The sequence below is a fragment of the Cajanus cajan genome, chromosome 1 (assembly GCF_000230855.2).
Source record: "Cajanus cajan strain Asha chromosome 1, NIPB_CcT2T_4, whole genome shotgun sequence".
Taxonomy (NCBI): domain Eukaryota; kingdom Viridiplantae; phylum Streptophyta; class Magnoliopsida; order Fabales; family Fabaceae; genus Cajanus; species Cajanus cajan.
This window is the reverse complement of record NC_138517.1, coordinates 68,238,206-68,258,304: the sequence shown is the minus strand read 5'-3', so window position 1 is coordinate 68,258,304 and position 20,099 is coordinate 68,238,206. Positions and strand designations below refer to the sequence as shown.

The 20,099-nt window shown below is 37.2% G+C and overlaps 2 protein-coding genes across 4 annotated transcripts; both read right to left on the bottom strand.

Annotated features, from left to right (window-relative positions):
* Window positions 1–15,615: 15,615 nt before the first annotated feature.
* On the bottom strand, window positions 15,616–16,457 carry LOC145952999 (uncharacterized). The gene is made up of 3 exons (XM_083067430.1): window positions 16,199–16,457; window positions 15,786–16,125; window positions 15,616–15,706 (listed from the first exon to the last, which is right to left on the bottom strand). Exons 1-2 carry the CDS (start codon window positions 16,432–16,434, stop codon window positions 16,017–16,019), a joined length of 345 nt encoding a protein of 114 aa, XP_082923556.1. The 5' UTR covers window positions 16,435–16,457; the 3' UTR covers window positions 15,616–15,706; window positions 15,786–16,016.
* A 400-nt stretch (window positions 16,458–16,857) lies between these two features.
* LOC145950636 (uncharacterized) lies at window positions 16,858–19,058 on the bottom strand. 3 transcript variants are annotated; one of them, XM_083061921.1, is made up of 3 exons: window positions 17,850–18,933; window positions 17,252–17,776; window positions 16,858–17,169 (listed from the first exon to the last, which is right to left on the bottom strand). In XM_083061921.1, exons 2-3 carry the CDS (start codon window positions 17,396–17,398, stop codon window positions 16,873–16,875), a joined length of 444 nt encoding a protein of 147 aa, XP_082918047.1. In that variant the 5' UTR covers window positions 17,399–17,776; window positions 17,850–18,933; the 3' UTR covers window positions 16,858–16,872. The 3 variants fall into 3 exon arrangements, 1 of the variants encoding a protein (XP_082918047.1); XR_014428437.1 differs by having other exon boundaries at window positions 16,933–17,169; window positions 17,850–19,058; XR_014428438.1 differs by having other exon boundaries at window positions 16,941–17,169; window positions 17,850–18,942.
* Between the last annotated feature and the right edge of the window lie 1,041 nt (window positions 19,059–20,099).

Here is a 20,099-nt window from a genome sequence, read left to right as displayed (position 1 = left end):
CATTCCAATTTTGAAATGGCTCGTTCTGGATTAGTCTATTATGAGTAAAATTTGAATCTAGAATGGCCTATTATGGAATCGAAACAGCTTGTTCTGGGTCAGAACGGCCCTTCTGGACTGGGAATGGCATGTTCCAAACTAGGGTTTCTAGGCCTTTTTTAGTAGTTTGGAACGGCCCATTCCAAATTGGGAACAACCCATTCCAGGCTACTAAATCACCCTTATTGGGATTTGGGTCTTCTGATGTCATAGCGTGTCATTCCTAGGCTTTTGGGATCTCATTTTCTTCATGATAGAAATCTATTTCTCTGTTTGTGGGTCTAGACGAAATTAAGTGTCTACAATGCTTTATATTGGCACACTCGATTAACCCAAAAATGTGCGACACAAGGCCTTGGTACGAAAAGAACTTTGAGATCGAAATTTAGAAGACCTTGGTGTGAGGAGCATTTTAAGGTCAAAAATTTGACAACATAGACCTTGGTGTGAAGAGCACTTTAAGGTCAAAATTCTGACAATCAAGACCTTTGTGTGAAGAGCACTTTAAGATCTAAATTCTAACGATCTTGACTTTGGTGTGAAAAGCACTTTAAGGTTGGAATTTTGACAATCATGACCTTGGTGCGAAGAGCACTTTAAGGTCAAAATTTTGATGAACAAGACCCTGGTGTGAAGAACACTTTAAGGCCAAAATTTACAAGACCCAAACCTTAGTGCGAAAAGTGCTTTAAGGTCAGAATTAAGAAGACTTTGGTGTAAAGAGCACTTTAAGGGTGGAATTTTGACGACATAGACCTTGGTGCGAAAAACACTTTAAAGTCAAAATTTTAATGACCCGACCCTCGGTGTAAAAAGTGTCTTGAGCTCACAATTTATACGCATATTAACCTTGACATGAAGAGTGGATTAATGTCAGAATTTAGAAGACTCGAACCTTGGTGCGAATAGCACTTTAAGGTCAAAATTTACAAGACCCGAACCTTGGTGCAAATAACACTTTAAGGTTAGAATTTAGAAGACCTGGACCTTGGTGCGAAGAGCGATTTGAGGTTAGAATTTAGAAGACCTTGGTACTAATAGTACTTTAAGGTTGATATTGTGATGATCAAGACTTTGGTCAAAATTTTGACGACATAGTCCTTGGTGCGAAGAGCACTTTAAGGGTAGAATTTTGTCGACATAGACCTTGGTGCAAAGAGCACTTTAAGGTTGGAATTTTAATGACTCGACCTTCGACTTAATGAACATCTTGAGCTCAAAAATTATACATATCTTAACCTTGGTGTGAAGAGCGGCGTAAGGTCGAAATTTAGAATACCCAAACCTTACTACAAATAGCGCTTTAAGGTCAGAATTTACAAGACCCGAACCTTTGTGCAAAGAGAAATTTAAGGTTGAAATTTAGAAGACTCGAGCCTTAGTGCGAAGAGCATTTTGAGGTCAGAATTTAGAAGACCTTGGTGCGAATAACACTTTAAGGTCGGGATTATGACGATTAAGACTTTGGTCATAATTTTGATGATAGAGTCCTTGGTTTGAAGAACACTTTAAGGTTGAAAGTTTTACGACCTAAATCTTAGTGCGAAGAACACTTTAAGGTCAAAATTTTAATGACCCAAACTTTGGCACGAAGAACGTCCTGAGGTCAAAATTTACATGGTTACAAATCTCGATGTGGAGAGTGTCTTGAGATCGAAAAATATACGACTACTAACTAACCTATGTATGAAAATCAGAATTTTGAGGACTACTAACCTTGGTGTAAAGAGTGTCTTAAGATCAGAAATCATACAACTACTAACCTTGGCACGACCAATGTCTTAAGGTTAGAACTTACGTGACCATAAACTTTAACGTGAATAGCATCTTACGGTTATAATTTACATAACCAGGACACCACTTTAGATTGGAATTTGCATAAATACAAACTTTTTTTACGAAGAGTCTCTCAAGGTATTTTATCGAATTCACTTGGGCATAACAATCAACACAAATAAAGTCAAACATCTATGTAAAAATTGACTCACTAGTGCAAAATATGTCTTTTACATCTATTATTTTAGGGTTTTTACATTGTAAAAAAATCCGACGTCAATGCGGGAGACGTAAATTTACATCGGTTGTGATAGCCAACGTAAATTTACGTCGGACATTGCCAAGAATCAACGTAAAATTGTTGCCAGACATGCACAAGAAAGACTTACAAATTTACGTCGGACTGTGCTATGTCCAATGTAAATTTACGTTGGTTAAGGTCATACCCGACGTAAATTTACGTCGGAAAATGCTATGTCCAACATAAATATATGCGTTTTTTAAAAAATTTGCTTTATTATTCATACACCCAAAACCTGCATACAGTGCAGAATACAAATTCAACTAGTACGCATAACCCAAGCAGTCCACAATAATCTCAAAATTTATATTTACAACTATCCTAAAAATAAAATATTGTATAAATAAAAACCATAAATTAAGACAATATAAATCCAACTATCCTAAAAAACCTACAGAACATAAGTTGCCTATTGCTATGAAACTATGAACATAATATCTAACTATCCAACTAACTAAACTTAGAAATCTAACTAATTTATACTTTGAAGAAAAAAAGTTGCCCATTTCTTTCTTATCTTTGTGATATCCTCTCCGGCCAACGGAGATGGATCTTGAAAGAACTGAAACATTAATTTAACTGTTGTTAACATGCAATGTTAATTCTCATAAAAGTAAATATACTTAAATAAATGTTGAAATGAATTACCTCCACCCAAGAATCAGTAATACCCGCAGAAACTATGGCTCTCATCCAATACATGATGTAATAGCCACATTCAAATGAGTCTTGTTGCTTATTACACTAAAATGAGAAACAAATAATAATATTATTTCCAAAGTTGATAAATTCAAATATTATTGCCTCTATTAAATAATTTGCTAACCTTAGGGTATATGAAGTTCAATGTCTTTGATCTGGCTCTTCCACTTAAAATATTAGTTCTAGACACGATTCTAATTAATTCAAATAAAAACATATGTTAGCCAATATATATAGTTACATTTTTAAAACATAATGAAAAATTATAGTTACCCTTGTAATTGGCTTTTCATTTCGTGGCTTGGTCTTCGATGTAGTGAACAAAACCACACCACGGTGTAATCCTTAGGAATGATTACAATTAACTACCAATGGGACCTACATTGTATGACAAATAAATTAGTTATAAAATTACCATGATTAAAAAACAAATTAAAAAAACTAACCCTTCAATGTATGGAGCCATGTATATATGTCTTCCTGAGTCACTCATCCATGTTTGCATATATTGATGTATTAAGACCTTCGTGTTCCCTGATTTTTGGATGGATTGAGGCTCAATAAATCCATATACTTATGCTTGTGCTTTCTCCACACTCAATTTGTCCATGTACCTAACACAATTAATTATTATAAGTTAAATGTAATTATTGTAATTTTAGACTCATAAAAGTAAATATCACTTATATGACCCACAACTGTATGATAGAAATATTTAACTTAGAGTTTCCCCCAATAATCTCTAATGCGTTAGGCAGAGATATGTATAGTGGAACATCAGAGCTATCAACTCCAAAAACTCTAAAATGTCCCTCTGCATCTAAATTGGTTTCTTCTTCAATCGTGGTAATATGGTTTGAAGCCTAGATATGGGATCTTCCTCAGCTTCTGCCATATCAACATCATTAATAATAGGTTCTCTCATTACCTCCTTACCACGATTGATAAAATCCTAAGAAAATGATAAAAATTAGTTAAACAATAATAGAATTATAAGATTATAAAATAGAAATAATAGAATTACCTTTCCCTGTGCTGAAAGTGGTATCACCAAACGTCTTGGCCAAGCCAAGAATGTGCCGGTTGCCTGCCCGACTAGTTGAACCTCTATATTAGGCAAAGGCACTGGAGCAGCAGCATCTTGAACATGGTCAACCACAACCCGTGTCCAGTTTGGCTCTAGAAGGACACCATGGATGGTTGAGCCACCCTCAAATACACGATCAATAGCCACTATCCGTGGGGGGTCATCCTTAACATATAACTCACACTGGTTTGGTACATCAGTGTGAGTATGTTCCCTTGAGGGATCTAGAGCAGCACAACTCCCTTTAGTGCTCACTCGAACAACATCATTAGCAGCTGCAGTTTGTTGCTGAGAACAAACTAGAATCTCAAACTTTTCTTCAAACTCTTGTCGCATGTTATTCAATTTTTCTTGAAACTGCATCTCCACTCTCTGCATAGCCTTCTGACTGCAAGAGTCAATAGTATTGCTCCTCGGTGGTGGTGCACCAAAGTAATCTTAGAGACTCCAAGAACCACCAATACCACGCACACAACCTGGGTGCTCTGGCCTTCCTATGGTTGTTGTGAGTATATCATCCTGACCATAGGGAACAAATGAGCCCTGGGTCGCCTGCTCAACTAAACCCTCCTGCAACATATTAACAACAAGTAAGTATACCCTAAACTACACTTATGAATTGAATGAGTTGAAATTAAGAGTGTTAGTATGTATATTTTTACTTACTATTTTATCAGCAATGACCTTTGCAGACTCAGAAGTCATTTGCCCATCTGATTTTTTTCGAGCTACTATCCATAGCTCATAGCGGGGAGGTGGATCCAGAAGGTTAGCAGACTCAACCCCTGATGCCTCTGCCCTAGCCTTCATGAGTTTCTTGTTTTTTAATTCATATCTCCCTATTGACAATAGATGGGGTGCATCATTCTTGCTCTGTCGTTCTTGGGCAGCTAGTCTTTTAGCCTGCAATAATGCAAATAAGAAAATGAGATTAAAATATACCTTAAGTATTTGTGTTAATGTACGAATTATCAATAACTAACCTGCCAAGAAGGGTCCAATCGAGTAGCACGAAATTGCACCCACTCCTCGTCACTAATCTGGTACTTTAGACAGCGAGTCTCATTTTGTCGCTTTCCAAATACATACTCCCGTGTCAAGAAAGTCTTGAAGTTTCTCCACCTGGTGGCAAGGGCAAATAACATCTTCTTCCTCATGATCTCAGTGTTGGGAATGTCAAAATTTTGCTATCAAAATAACAACAAATAATAAATAATGTAATTAAGTTATATAATATTGAAGGGATGTGCAAGTATATACCTGAATATCCTGCCACATGAGGTTCTTGTCAGCCTCCTCAATGTCATCCCATGATGGAATGATAATAGAAACATGACATCGAGCTATGACTCCCAAATAGCTCCTAAACTTTGCAGCATTTGGATCTGACGCCTTGCCAGAACGATGATCCACCTCAACCCGTGTTCTCTCCTTAGCAATGCGTCCCGCTGTCAACCCAGACAATCGGGTGACAGATCTACCTTCCCTCCTGACACTGTCAAACCCCGAATATGCCATAACCCTGAAAAATAACACTCTCATTATTAAAACAATGAATTAACTAAATAGACAAATAAAGTAAAATAGATAATAACAATATAGCAACAAAACAACTAATAATGTAAATATAAAAATAAAGTATCAAATTAAATTAAATATATTTACAAAATGAATAAAGTAAATAGATAAATAAAGTTCAAGTAACTTAAGTGCAATATACTAATAAAACAATGAATAATGCACAAACACAAACCTATTAGGTTGGTATGTTTTCTCATATTCCTTCATCATGATCACTTCGAATAGCATGCATTTCATCCACTTCATTGTCCGCAATAGCACCAAATGATGTACTTGAGAAAGATTGTGTCTCATGCATATCTAGAGACTCGTTTTCATGAGTTCCATGCATGGTTCTTCCTTCGAGGACCACTGACCATTTCTCATTACATGGATCCTTGATAGTATCTTGTTTTACTCCAAACCCATTGGACATAGTATCTTTTTCACCTCATAGTTGCGATTAGGTAACGTGTTATCTTCTGAAAGCATCTCTTTCAACAACTCTAACAATTCTGTGAAACTTTTATCAGTCAAGCCATTTATTGCTTTTAAACTAAACAATCTTAAAGTTGTTGATAATCTTGTAAAGATACTACATCCTAAGTATAATGGTTGCTCAAAATCATACTTTAAGGTATCATACACATGTGCTCTTTCAAAATTTTCTTCACCAATATCACATATCATCTCTTCTAAATTATCGTCCATCCCTTCAAAATTTTCAGTTGTTGACACCTTTGGAATGTCTAATATTTCTCCGTGCCATGTCCATATTGTATAACTCTTCACAATACCAAATATAAATAGGTGATCACGTATTTCCCCAACTTCTTGACGTATCTGATTCAAACAACGAACGCATGGACAATAATATGCCCCTTTGATGCGTTTTCCATTTTCTCTTACAAATTGCAAGAACTCTTCAACTCCGTTTCTGTACACTTGACTAATGCGACGTGCATTCATCCAACTTCGGTTCATTATCTATATATTAACATAAATTAACTATTGACTCAGTTATTCATAATTATTCTAACCTAAACTACAACCCTAAAATAATGATATACAAAGGCAACGAGAAATAGCCTTGATGTAATCAAGATTTCAAGAGATACTAATTTCGGATAAAATCGATAGATACTTCTACTAATAGATAGTAAAATAAAGGCTAAATGCCTAATTTGGTCCGTCATAATACTTAAAAATTTCAATTTGGTCCCACTTTATTTTTTGTTTCAATTTAGTTCCCAATAATTTAAAATCACATCAACGTGGGACTTCTGTCCAAATTCCACAAACGGTGTTAAATGAGGACGACGTGGATGCCACGTAAATGCATAGGTGACAAGGTTTCCTCCTCCTTCTTTAATGCATCTGGAACGGCCCGTTCTGCTTACATATGTCATGTGTTAATTTTGCATCTGGAATTGCCCGTTCTCAAACCAGAACGACCCGTTCCAGATGCACAATTAACACACAATGAGTGCAAGCAGAATGGGTCGTTCTGGTTTGAGAATGGGCCGTTCCAGATGCAAAATTAACACATGACGTACGTATGTTTTCATTTAAAAAATATTCATAATATTAAATAATTTAAGTAATGATTATATTTAATGATACAACGTGATAACTTCAGTTTTAGTAAGACTTAAATTATTAATAGATCAATAAATACATTTATTTTCAAAATATTAGCTAATATATTAAGAAAGGATTTTCGAAACTAACCTCAAACGCACGCCCAATGCAATCAGTCAGAAACTTAGGAACCACCCACTAATGTCCAGAAGCCGTTCGCTGGAAAGCACAGGCACCGGAAATGCCCAAACGTAATTGAAGTACCCAATGGAAAATCGCACCATTCTCTGTTGTGTACAAATATTGACGTGCGCGAAGAAGACGAAGTGGCTGGGGGGAAATAAAAAGCTCTTTCACATCGAACTACATAGGGACCGACGTAAATTTAAAAATCTATGTCGAACACAAGCTACATCCGACGTAGATTTTCAAATTTTACATTGGACCTCGTGGTGTTCGACGTAAAAAAACTTGATTATAATTTCAAAAATGCCACCACGATTTTTTTACTTCGAATTTTTCTTTGTCCAACGAGAATACAGTGACATAAATTTCATATTTTGTACTAGTGTCAATACCAATATGAAGCATTTTAAACCTCGTTTTGAATCGCAAAATGTCTCGGACTCAATGGCATGATCTTGTGAGATGTAATATACAAAGTGTTGCTGACCTATGGGCGTCAAAAGCCATTATATTACCAATATAATGGCAATCTACAAACATGAACACAAAAAAATCAACAATTCGCTATTATGAAACCAATCATGCATCCCAAAATGCAACAATGTCATTCCAATTATATTTACTCGTAACTACGTTGTGCCACCTAAACCTAATCATCGTATTGAATATTCGTGATATCATTGTTAAACATAATACAATCGATATTTAGTCAATTTAAAATTACTAATTCCTAAATTCGTATTTCTACCTTCACTCCTTTAAAACTCGACCAACGACATACAACTTTGCTTTACAAGAACTTCAATGTACTATTCATGTTGTGATCATTAGGATGCTCTTAAAAACTCAATATTAGTTTGCAATACATAGGTCCAAGCTCACACCGATGAATATTCCTACTTTCTATCAGTTATTACATATAAATATAAATATATATATATATATATATATATATATATATATATATATATATATAAAGAAGAACAAGCGGATGCTGAGAGAAAAAGCATCAAGGTATAACATAATGAGCAATAAAATTTAACATTCAAATCATAAATGTCTAAAAGAAAAGCACCCACATCAAATTTCTAGTCTAAACAATGGGGAAATTTCTCATTAGCAAGATAATTTTCCCAAAATATCAATTACATGTTTCTTAATCCTCTTTGAGTGGGTCAACCAATTTTCCATCCACAATCTCTTTGAAGTATCCAGCTCCTTCAAGATTAATGCCACATGCAGGACTTTTACTTAAGCAATAAGTGCTTCAAAACTATGATGAACTTTCCCACTATGTCAACTTTCGTAGCTTGGAGAAGACTATCAGTGTTTTCTAATTCCACCTTACTCACAGCCAAGTCGTTCTCAAAGATTTATGCAACCTCCATAGATTTTCCCTAAGATAACTTTATCTCTTCAATCCTTTTTTTCATTTGTGCTTCAATTTTGGCCCACACATTCTTTTCTTCTTTGAGCTCCCTACACTTCTCTAGCGCCTAGTCTCTCTTAGTTTCCATCCATTTCATGTCATATTTACTCTTCTTTTGGGCCTCTTCAAGGGAACTTATCTTTCTAGCTTGGTGCTTTATTTCTTTGGTCATCTCCCTAACTTTGTCCTCATTTTCCATAGACAACATGGACAACCAATTTGTCAACGATTTGATTCCTTTAACCACACTAAACAAACTTAGTTTCTCTAGGTCAGTTTTATCTTCCTCCAACATGTCTATTTCTCGGATATGACTAGAATGACTAAACTTAGCATCCCAAAAGGACTTAGCAAGTCCTTTTGTGGTCCCATGGTCTACGGAATCCCAATCATCCCCATGCATGTTATTACAGAATGCTCAATCGATTGCACTTCATGTTCAGGCGCCTCCTCCTTCCCCTTGTCCCAAGTCTCAGTATGGTCAAGATCTACTATGGATGCTCCATGTCCCTCCTCCCTTTGGAATTTTCATGGTGACTTTAATTCAATGTCCCTTATTCCAACTTTTGAATGGTTTCCTTTTGATAACATCAGTTACAAAACTCCTAGCACCAAAGGCTTTCGATGTCTTTTGTTGTTTATAGATTTTTTTCCAATTCCCAAGTAGACAAACTTTGCATATTATTTGCAACCACAAAACACCAAAGTTAGTTGGTCTCGGTCAATTTTTGGAAAATTCACGAAAATATTTCATAATATACCTATATAAATTTTTAACTCTGATGGCCTATTTTCTAGATCTAATAGTTTTCTGACACTAAACACAATATCTAACTTCTCCATCTTTTCCAAATCCATCTTATCAATTTTTGACAATTGCTCGATCTTCAATCTCCTATATGATATGGGCTTCGGAGAGCAATACTTAGGAAAACCATCAAGCAATGTTGGGTTCTCCTTTGTACACCTTATGTGAAAGTAAATTCTCTTGAATTCTTTGTAAGAGGACTAGATAGGCTCAATAATCCTCACTTTGGCACCACATTAACCGAGACACAACTTCTCCTCTTGTTCGATCAGCACTCGAAGAAGTAAAAGAACTTATCAACTATCGATTTTATTACGAGCGACCCACACAGTATCTCAAAGCCTCTAATGAAAGCCTAACTATTAGGGTAAAATTGGGTTGGCGTCGCATTCATAACTATCATAATATCACATTGGCACTTTGTCAATCACCATCTAATCTTTAACTTTGTAATCATAGTTTTATAACAAAATGTGAACACGTCCTCTCTAGATGAGGAACCCACTCATATGGGTTCACTATTTACATAGGGCTCACATATTATTTGTTCCTCTCTCCCATCATTGGTGAACACATGTTGACATTGAAGACTATTCATGTAGTCCTATGAATGCAGAATAAGGATGCATGAAATATGCTTACTTGTTTTGGTGTCGTCGTGGACGGTGGCCAGCAATGGAAAGTGGGTAGATTTGGTTTTGAATGCATCGACGACAATACAATACTTAAGGGATAATCGTAGTGTTTCTAGAAAATTTCTTACCTTTTCTATTTCTTTATTCATAAGACAAATGTAGGTGCATGAAAGGAACCAAGAGCACACAAAGAGTTGCACATATATCACACCCCGCATTAGACTAATTACGACTACTTTCAAACCTCACCACTACTCAAGTGCCATGTGGTGCTAACATCGCCCATCTAAAAGGGGGCCGTCATGGCATGTTAACCCCGTTAAATACAAATAGGAAACCCAAACGATGTGCCCCCATCTACAAGTTTTGCTCTAATGCCCCTCTACTCACGTCTCTTCATGCCTCATGTTTTGCACTTCACAATGAAAGTTATGTGATGTGATTCCATTATTTGATCATTTTTTTTTATCTTTTTAAGACTCTTTTAGTATAAATTTTTCACGCTTTGCACTCTGACTAACTAGGACAAGACCTATTTTTGTATCGTTCATTATCGATCTCCATTGTTTGACTCATACATTATCAATCTTTATTGTTTGGCTTGCCTGATTTATAGACTCTTCACCCCTCGATGCTTGAGCTTGGGGGGCTTGGTATCGTGGTGGTCTCTTGTTGATCGACCTAAGATGTGCCTCGACAAAATGTCAATCCAATATACTTTTCGCACCTCAATTCTCGAGCATGGAGGGCTATGTACCATGGTGGTCTCCCATTGGGTGACCCAAGGCTCATGGGAAAAATGCCATCCGATATACTCTTCACACCTTAGTGCTCAAGCACGGAGGGCTATGTACCATAATGGTCTTCCAAGACCGACCCAAGGCACATCATCAAAATGTCAATCCCATATACTCTTCGCACCTTAGTACTCAAGCATTGAAAGATATGTACCATGTAGGTCTCCCACAAATTAACCCAAGGCTCATAGGCAAAATGTTGATCCGATATATTATTCGCACCTCAATGCTCGAGCATGGAGGGCTATGTACCGTTATGGTCTCACATTGGCCGACCCAAGGCTCATCGGTTAAATGTTGATCCTATGTACCATGTTGGTCTCCCATGGATCGACCCAAGGCATATCTACAAGATGTTTATCCGATATACTCCTCGTTCCACAATGCTCAAGCCTAGAGGGCTTTATACTAAGGTCGTCTCTCGTCGGCCGACCCGATGCACATTGGCAAAATGCCGAGTCCACCGACCAAGATATCTCTTGGATAAATGACAAATGTTGTATTCCCACAAGGCCTTGAATTATACGAATGAGGACTCAAATAAGGGGGATTCACTTGCTCGCTCAAACAATCAATAAGATCCCATGATTCATGGGATGATCAAATCATGTCCCATTGTCAATAATAATAACGCATGGAACCCCAAACTGGTAAATGATAGATTTCCATATGAAAGATCCCTTCTTTTTCCATGGAGATCATGGCTATGGGTTCAACTTCCACCCACTTCGTGAAGTAGTCGATTGCCATGATGAGGAATTTTAACTGTCGAACTATCATTGGGAAAAAGTTGAGAATGTTTATGCCCCACTTATTGAAAGACCAAGGAGATAAAACAAAGTGCAGGTTTTTAGTCAGGGTCACGTGTAAATTCAAGTGCTTCTGGTAGGGATCACATTTTTTCACATAATCCAAGCAATTGACTTTCATGGAAGGCCAAAAATAGCCGGCCCTTAAGAATTTGTTCACCAAGGATCGACCCCTTATATGGCTTCCGCATACTCCATCATAAACCTCGACTATGATTCATCTCCACTACAAAAGAGCCAAAATATCACAATAGTGGCCTGCTAAAACCTATTCGATACAGCCTTCCGCATAGTATTGTGAACTATACAACATCTATGATTACTTTTTTGGCTTGGTTAGCCATTGGCAGTAAGCTACCATTTTTGAGGTATGTGATGATGGGACCCATCCAACACTGACATTCTTCCTGCAAAAATAGAACTTTTAATCCTTCCTCATTCATTGATACTTTGTTTTCTCAAGGTTTCCTGAATCACTGATCGGTTGGTGCCCAATTTTTTAGTGCTAGCCAACTTGGATAGAAGATCTGGCTGAGAATTTTACTCCCTCAGTACGTGAGATAGAATGAAAGAGGCAAAAATTGAAAAGAGTTCCTTTACTTTGTCCAAATATCTTGCTAAGGTTCTTTGGCCTGAAACATTCAGGACACCTGTCCTATAACTAATAGTGAATCACTCAAAGCTATAAGTTCTTGAACATCTATTTCTTGAGCTAAACTCATGCCCACAATAAAGTTACATGCTCTGCTTGATTATTGTTTGCTTTGAACTCGAACCTTAATGATTTTTTGATGAGAACCCCATCTGGTCCTTCTAAGATGACTATTGCACTGCTACCTTTAAGATCAAAAGAACTATCAATCGACAAAATCCACGGTATTCCATCATTTCCAATTGAGGTTAGTGTCGTTAGCTCCAAGACAAAGTCATCTAGGACCTAACAGTTTTATAGACCGCATCACCATTCATCCTACTAAGTCAAGTTTATGTAGAACCTAATTGGTTGGTCAGTTCGGACAATGACTTGGTGGCTTTTAAAATATTGATGAAGCTTTCTGGTTGTGGCTTTTATTGCCAAGGCAATCTTTTTTATTTTGTTATACCTTATCTCGATGCCTTGAAACACTTTATTGACAAAGTCGATTGGTTTTTGCTCATGTTTCTTCTGAACGAGGATGGTGCTCATTGCCTGATTTGAGACTGCTACATATAGTAGCAAAGGTAGCCCCACTATTGGTTTAAACAGGATAAGGGGCTTCTCAAATACTCTTTTAAGATTGTTAACGCCTCTTCACACTCTTCTCACCGTGTAAATGCTCATTTCTTCTTTAATCAACGAAAAAATGGGAGGGCCTTATCCGCCACCCTTGAGAGGAAAATCATTAGAGAGATAATCCTTCTAGTGAGTTGTTGGACTTTTTTGACATTATTAGGGATTCGCATATTGATGACACTTGAGCAACTTTCAAGATTGGTTTATATTCCCTTGTGGGTGAGCATGAAACCCAAGAACTTCCTAGCCTAGATGCCGAACGAGCACTTTTCAGGGTTGAGTTTTAATTGATATTTGTCGATGTGCCTTAGGTCAGTGCATGGGAGACCACCACTGTACCAAATCCTCTAGGTTTGAGCATTATGGAACGATGAGTATATCAGATCAACATTTTGCCGATGAGCCTTGGGTCGGTCCATGGGAGACCACCACGATACATAGCTTTCCATGCTCGATCACTAAGGTGCGAAGAGTATGTCGGATCGGTATTTTGCCGATGTGCCTTGGGTTGGTCCTGGTACATAGCCCTCCATGCTCAAGTACTAAGGTGCGAAGAGTATATCAGATCAGCATTTTGCCGACGTGCCTTAGGTCAGTTTTTTACCTATTCATACCATGGTGTGGAAAACACTTTTAAGGTTAATTTATACCTTGGTGTGAAAACACTTTAAGATGGGTTTTTTTTACCTATCCATACCTTGGTGTGAAAAACTTTAAGGTCGATTTATACCTTGGTGTGAAAAATACTTTAAGGTCAATTTTTTACCTATTCATACCTTGGTGTGAAGAACACTTTAAGGTCGATTGTTTACCTATCTATACCTTGGTGCGAAAAACACTATAAGGTCAATTTTTTACCTATCCTTACCTTGGTGTGAAAAACACTTTAAGGTCGATTTATACCTTGGTGTGAAAAACACTTTAAGGTCGATTTTTTACCTATCCATACCATGGTGTGAACACTTTAAGGTCAGTTTTTTCCCTTTCCATACCTTGGTGTGAAGGGCACTAGGAGACACTGTTTCTATTGATCTAGATATTGACGAGGAACACTACAAGGTCAGATCGACACAAAGTAAAACACGGTTTCGATAGACACGTCTATAATCTAGAATTCTAGTTTGAGCGAGTTATGGATTTTATTTGTCAAACTTGATACATTACTGATATCACATTATATCTAACAATGTTGTTACACAAACCGTTCATTTGTGACTCACTAATTGGGAACATTCTAGCGTCATATGAAACAAATATAAACATTGCAACAACATTGGTCAATTTTCATAAGGAAAATAAATAACAATAAAAGCTTTACATACCTCCCAATAATTCTAAGAGTTGGCAAGCACAAATAAGAGTTGGCAAAATGCTAAAGGAGGTCGAGCCGCCAACAAGACTACACATGTTTCAACGATACAAGTGAACTAAACAAAAAAAGGTAAAAACATGCCCATAATCAATCTTCCTTGAGGGGGTCGACAAGCTTCCCATCAGCAATTTCCTTGAAATATCATGTTCCCGTGACATCGATCCCTCATTAATGACTTTCACTTGGGCGATTGCAGCATCAAAACCTTCCACAAACTTCCCTATCGCATCTATCTTAGCCACTTGGGGAAGAGTTGCGATCTTCTCTAGTTCCCCTTTCTGGGAGGTAACCTCAACCTCGAATACCAAGGTCGTGTCGACAACTTTGTCCCAAGCGATGGCAATTCCAAGTGAAGTAGATTGAAGTTCTCCACTCTTTGAATTGCACGACCTAATGATCACTTCCCTGAGGCAATTGGATTAGGATCCAATCACGGATTTGAAGAGCACTAGTACACAAAGGGTCTTTTACGTCGTGTATTTTGACCCTTTTACGTCGGAAAAGGGTCCGACGTTAATACGGGAGTCGTAAATTTACGTCGCCTCTGAAAGACGACGTAAATTTACGTCGGGGATTTTTCCAGACCGACGTAAAAAGGGGCAAAATCATGCCACAATTTTACGTCGGACGTGGCGTTGTCCGACATAAATTGTGGCAGTTTTTTTTTTAAAAAACGTTTGTAAATTGATATACCCAACACCTACATATAAATATAATCCAGAATACTAAATCTAAACCAGGCAGTCCAGAATAGAAATTCAAATTGTATTTCAAAATTGAATGACAAAAAGAAAATAATATATAAATCTTAAAAAACATAAATTATGACAATGTAAATCCTATTATCCTAAAAAAGCTATAAAACATATTTGTCAATGCTATCTAACTAACTAAACTAACTAACTATCAAACTATTAACATAATATCTAACTAACTAAACTTAGAAAAAAAGTTGCCCATTGTTCTCTTATCTTGAGCATCTCATCTTCGGGCAATGGAGATGGATCTTGAAAGACCTGAAAGGGTACTTTAAGTGTCATTAATATGCAATGTTAATTATTCTAAAGGTAAATATAGTTAAATAAATTTTGATATGAATTACCTGCGCCCAAGAATCAATAATACCCGTAGAAACTATGGCTTTCATCCAATACATGATGTAATAGCCACATTCAAACGAGTCTTGTTGCTTATTACACTAAAATGAGAAACAAATAACTATTAATTCCAAAGTCAATAAATTTAAATATTATTGACTGTATGAATTAATTTGCTAACCTTAGGGTATATGAAATGCAATGACTTTGATGATCTGGCTCTTCCACTTAATATATTAGCTCCAGACACGATTCTAATTAATTGAAATAAAAACAAATGTTAGCCAATATATATAATTACAGTTTTAAAACATAATGAAAAAATTTAGTTACCCATGTAATTGGCTTTTAATTTCATGGCTTGGTTTTCGATGAAGTGAACAAAACCACACCACGGTATATTCCTTGGGAATGATTACCATTAACTGCCAATGGGACCTACATTGTATGACAAACAAATCAGTTAAAAAATTACCATGATTAAAAAACCAATTAAAAAACTAACCCGTCAATGTATGGAGCCATGTATATATGTCTTCTTGAGTCACTCATCCATGTTTGCATTTATTGTTGGATCTGGACCTGAGTGTTTCCTGATTTTTGGATGGATTGAGGCTCAATAAATCCATATACTTCTGCTTGTGCTTGCTCCACACTCAATTTGTCCATGTACCTAACACAAATAATTATTATAAGTTAAATGTAATTATTGTAAATTTAGACTCATAAAAGAAAATATGACTTACATGGCCCACAACTGTATGACAGATATATTTAACATGCAGTTTCCCCCAACAATCTCTAATGCATCAGGCAGAGATATGTATAGTGGAACATCAGAGCTATCAACTCCAAAAACTCTAATGTCCCATTGCAATTGAATTGGATGCTTCTTTATTCGTGGTAATTTGATTAGAAGCTTAGATATGGGATCATCCTCAGCTTCTGTGATATTGGCATCATGAACATGAGGTTCTCTCATGACCTCCTTACCACGATTGATAAAATCCTAAAAATATAATCAAAATTAGTTAAACAATAATAGAATTATAAGAATCTAAAAGAGCAATAATATAATTACCTTTGCCTGTGCTGAAAGTGGCATGACCAAACGTTTTGGCCAAGCTAAGAATGTGTCAGTTGCCTACACCACTAGTTGAACCTCTGTATTGGGCAAAGGCACTGGAGCAGCAGCATCTTGAACTTGGTCAACCACAACCCGTGTCTAGTCTGGCTGTAGAGGGACACCATGGATGGTTGAGCCACCCTCAAATACTCGGCCAATAGCCACTAACCGTGGGGGGTCATCCTCAACATATAACTCACACTGGTTTGGTACATCAGTGTGTGTCCGATCCGGTGAGGGATCTGGAGCAGCACAACTCCCTTTAGTGCTGACTCGAACACCATCATGTGCAGTCTATTGCTGAGAACGAGCCAAAAGTTCAAACTTCTGTTCAAACTGTTTTTCAATATTCTTCAGTTTCTCTTCAAACTGCATCTCCAATCTCTGCTCCAATTCCTGTATAACCTCTTGACTGCAAGAGTTGACAGTGCTCCTCGATGATCGGCCACCAAAGAAATCTCGGTGGCTCCAAGAACCACCAACACCACGCACACGACCTCCGTGCTCTGGCTTTCCTATGGCCGTTGTGAGGATATCATTCCGACCATCAGAAACAAATGAGCCCTGGGTGCTCTGCTCAACTAAACCCTCCTGCAACAATAAGGAAGATTAAAAAATCTTATGAATTAAATGAGTTGAAATGAAGAGTCTTAGTTTGTATATTTTTACTTACTATTTTACTAGCAACGACTCTTGCAGACTCAGAAGTCATTTGCCCATCTGGTTTTGTCCGGGCTGCTATCCACATCTCATGGCGGGGAGGTGACTCCACACGGTCAGCATCCTCAACCCCTGCTGCCTGTGCCTTAGCCTTCTTCATTTGCTTTTTTTTTCTTTCATATCCCCCTCTTGACAATAGATGGGGTGCATCATTCTTGGCCTGTCGTTCTTGGGCAGCTATTCTTTTAGCCTACAATAATACAAAAAAGAAAATGAGATAAATTAAAATATACCTTAAGTATTTGTGTCAATGTAAAAGTTATCAATAACTAACCTACCACGAAGGGTCCAATCTAGTGGCACGAAATTGCATCCACTCCTCATCAGTGATCTGGTACTTTAGACAGGGAGTCTCATTTTGGCGCTCTCCAAATACATACTCCCGTGTCAAGAAAGTCTTGAAGTCTCTCCACCTGGTGGCAAGGGCAGATAACATCTTCCTCCTCATGCCCTCAGTGTTGGGAATGTCAAAATTTTGCTATGAAAATAACAACAAATAATAAATAATGTATTTAAGTTATATAATATTGAAAGGATGTGAAAGTATATACCTGAATATCCTGCCACATGAGGTTCTTGTCAACCTCCTGAACGTCATCCCATGATGGAATGATAATAGAAACATGTTGTCGAGCTAGGACTCCCAAATAGCTCTTAAACTTGGCAGCATTTGGGCCTGATGCCTTGCCAGAACGAGGATCCACCTCAACCGGTGTCCTCTCCTTGGCAATGCGCCCAGCTGTCAACCCAGACAATCGGGTGACAGATCTACCTTCCCTCCTTCCACTGCCAGACCCAGAATCCTCCATAATCCTGAAAAAATTAAACTGTCATTATTAAAACAATGAATTAATTGAATAGACAAATAAAGTAAAAAAGATAATAACAATATAGCAACAAAATAACTAATAAAAAAACAAATAATACATAAACAGAAACCTATTAGGTTGGAATGTTTTCCCATATTCCTTCATCATGATCACTTTGAATAGCATGTATTTCGTCCACTTCATTGTCCGCAATAGGACCAAATGATCTGCTTGAAAAAGACGGTGTCTCATGCATATCTAGAGACTCATCTTCGTGAGTTCCATGCATGGTTCTTCCTTCGAGGACCACTGACCATTTCTCATTACATGGATCCTTTACATAAAAAATTTGTCTTGCTTGATATGCCATAATAAAAGGTTCATCCTTATAGCCGACCTTATTCAAATCAACCAAAGTAAATCCTAAATCATCTGTCCGCACACCTGTATTGCCATCAACCCATTTACACTTGAACACAGGCACTCTAAACGTAACATAATCAATTTCCCATATGTCTTCTATGACTCCGAAATAACTCATGGATGCTGTAATGGGATTTTTATCTTTTGAACTAGCAAAGTGCACAGCCTCAGCCTGAATTGTAACCCCACTATTTTGTACTCTACTTTTGTCATCTTCTGTTTTTGTATAGAAACAATATTTGTTAATGTCATACCCACCAAATGTAATGACATCGTTGTTAGGCCCACGCGCGAGTCTCAAAAGTGTATCAGAAGCATTAACCTCACCATAAACCTTTTTCTTAAACCAAGCTAAAAAACTCTTGTTATGTTCATTCAATACCCATTTCTCAGTCATCCGGGGGTGTGCTATCTTGATTTCATCTATGTGTTCTGATATGTAAGGAATTACTTCATCAGTGTTGTTCAATATGTACAAATGTGCTTGGTCAACTTCTATTCGACTCACAGTTCTAATCTTTAAACTTCAAGTACCCTTACCAAATTGTTTCCCATCATGTCGAGTCTTGGGAATTCCTATTGGTTCTGATTTCGACATGTACCCTAAACAAAACTCAATGGCTTCTTCTGCAATGTACCTCTCCACAATAGAGGCTTCTGGGCGGTATTGATTCTTGACATATCCTTTTAAGATCTTCATATATCTCTCAACAGGGTACATCCATCTAAGATAAACCGGGCCACACAATCGAATCTCCCTAACCAAATGAACTATCAAATGCACCATGATATCAAAAAATGAAGGTGGAAAATACATTTCCAATTGACACAAGATTGTGATTGCTTCATTTTCTAACTCATCTAACTTTACAGGGTCAATTACTTTGTTGCAAATGGCATTGAAGAATAAACACAATCGAGTAATAGCAACTCTAACAGAAGATGGTAAAATGTTACGAATAGCCACAAGTAAAAGTTGTTGCATTAACACATGACAATCGTGAGACTTTAAACCAATCAACTTCAAATCTTGCATAGAGACCAGACTCTTAACATTTGAGGAGTACCCTTGTGGAACTTTCACACTGCTTAAGCACTCACAAAAGCTTTTTTTTTTCTTTCTTTCATAGAGTATGACAAGTTGGCGGCAAGTAAGTGCGTCTTCCAATAGACTGAGGATGCAACTCAGAACGTATACCCATGTCCACCAAATCTTGTCGTGCTTTCACTCCATCTTTAGTCTTTCCTTTGATGTTTAGCAATGTCTCAATTACACTATCACAAACATTTTTCTCCACATGCATCACATCTATGCAGTGTCTAACATCTAACTTGCACCAGTAAGGAAGATTAAAGAATATTGATCGTTTCTTCCAGATATTTCTCTCAGTTGACTTCTTTTGCGTCTTTCCGAACACAATGTTAATGTTCTTCACCCATTGATATACTTCTTCACCATTGCGCAGTGTCGAGGCAATTTCATCCTCTTGACTTCCATTGAATGCTTTCTTCAATCTACGGTATGGATGACTACGAACAAGAAACTTACGATGCCTAGTGTACGCAGTC

Bases quoted from the DNA above. Each gene is read 5' to 3' on its own strand.
- LOC145950636 (XM_083061921.1), bottom strand. From the start codon at position 17,398: ATGAAGAAGGCTAAGGCACAGGCAGCAGGGGTTGAGGATGCTGACCGT. The intron at 17,170-17,251 runs GTAAGTAAAAAT...TTATTGTTGCAG, and splicing joins GAGTCGTTGCTAGTAAAATA to GAGGGTTTAGTTGAGCAGAG.
- LOC145952999 (XM_083067430.1), bottom strand. From the start codon at position 16,434: ATGAGAGAACCTCATGTTCATGATGCCAATATCACAGAAGCTGAGGAT. The intron at 16,126-16,198 runs GTAAGTCATATT...TATTTGTGTTAG, and splicing joins GTCATACAGTTGTGGGCCAT to GTACATGGACAAATTGAGTG.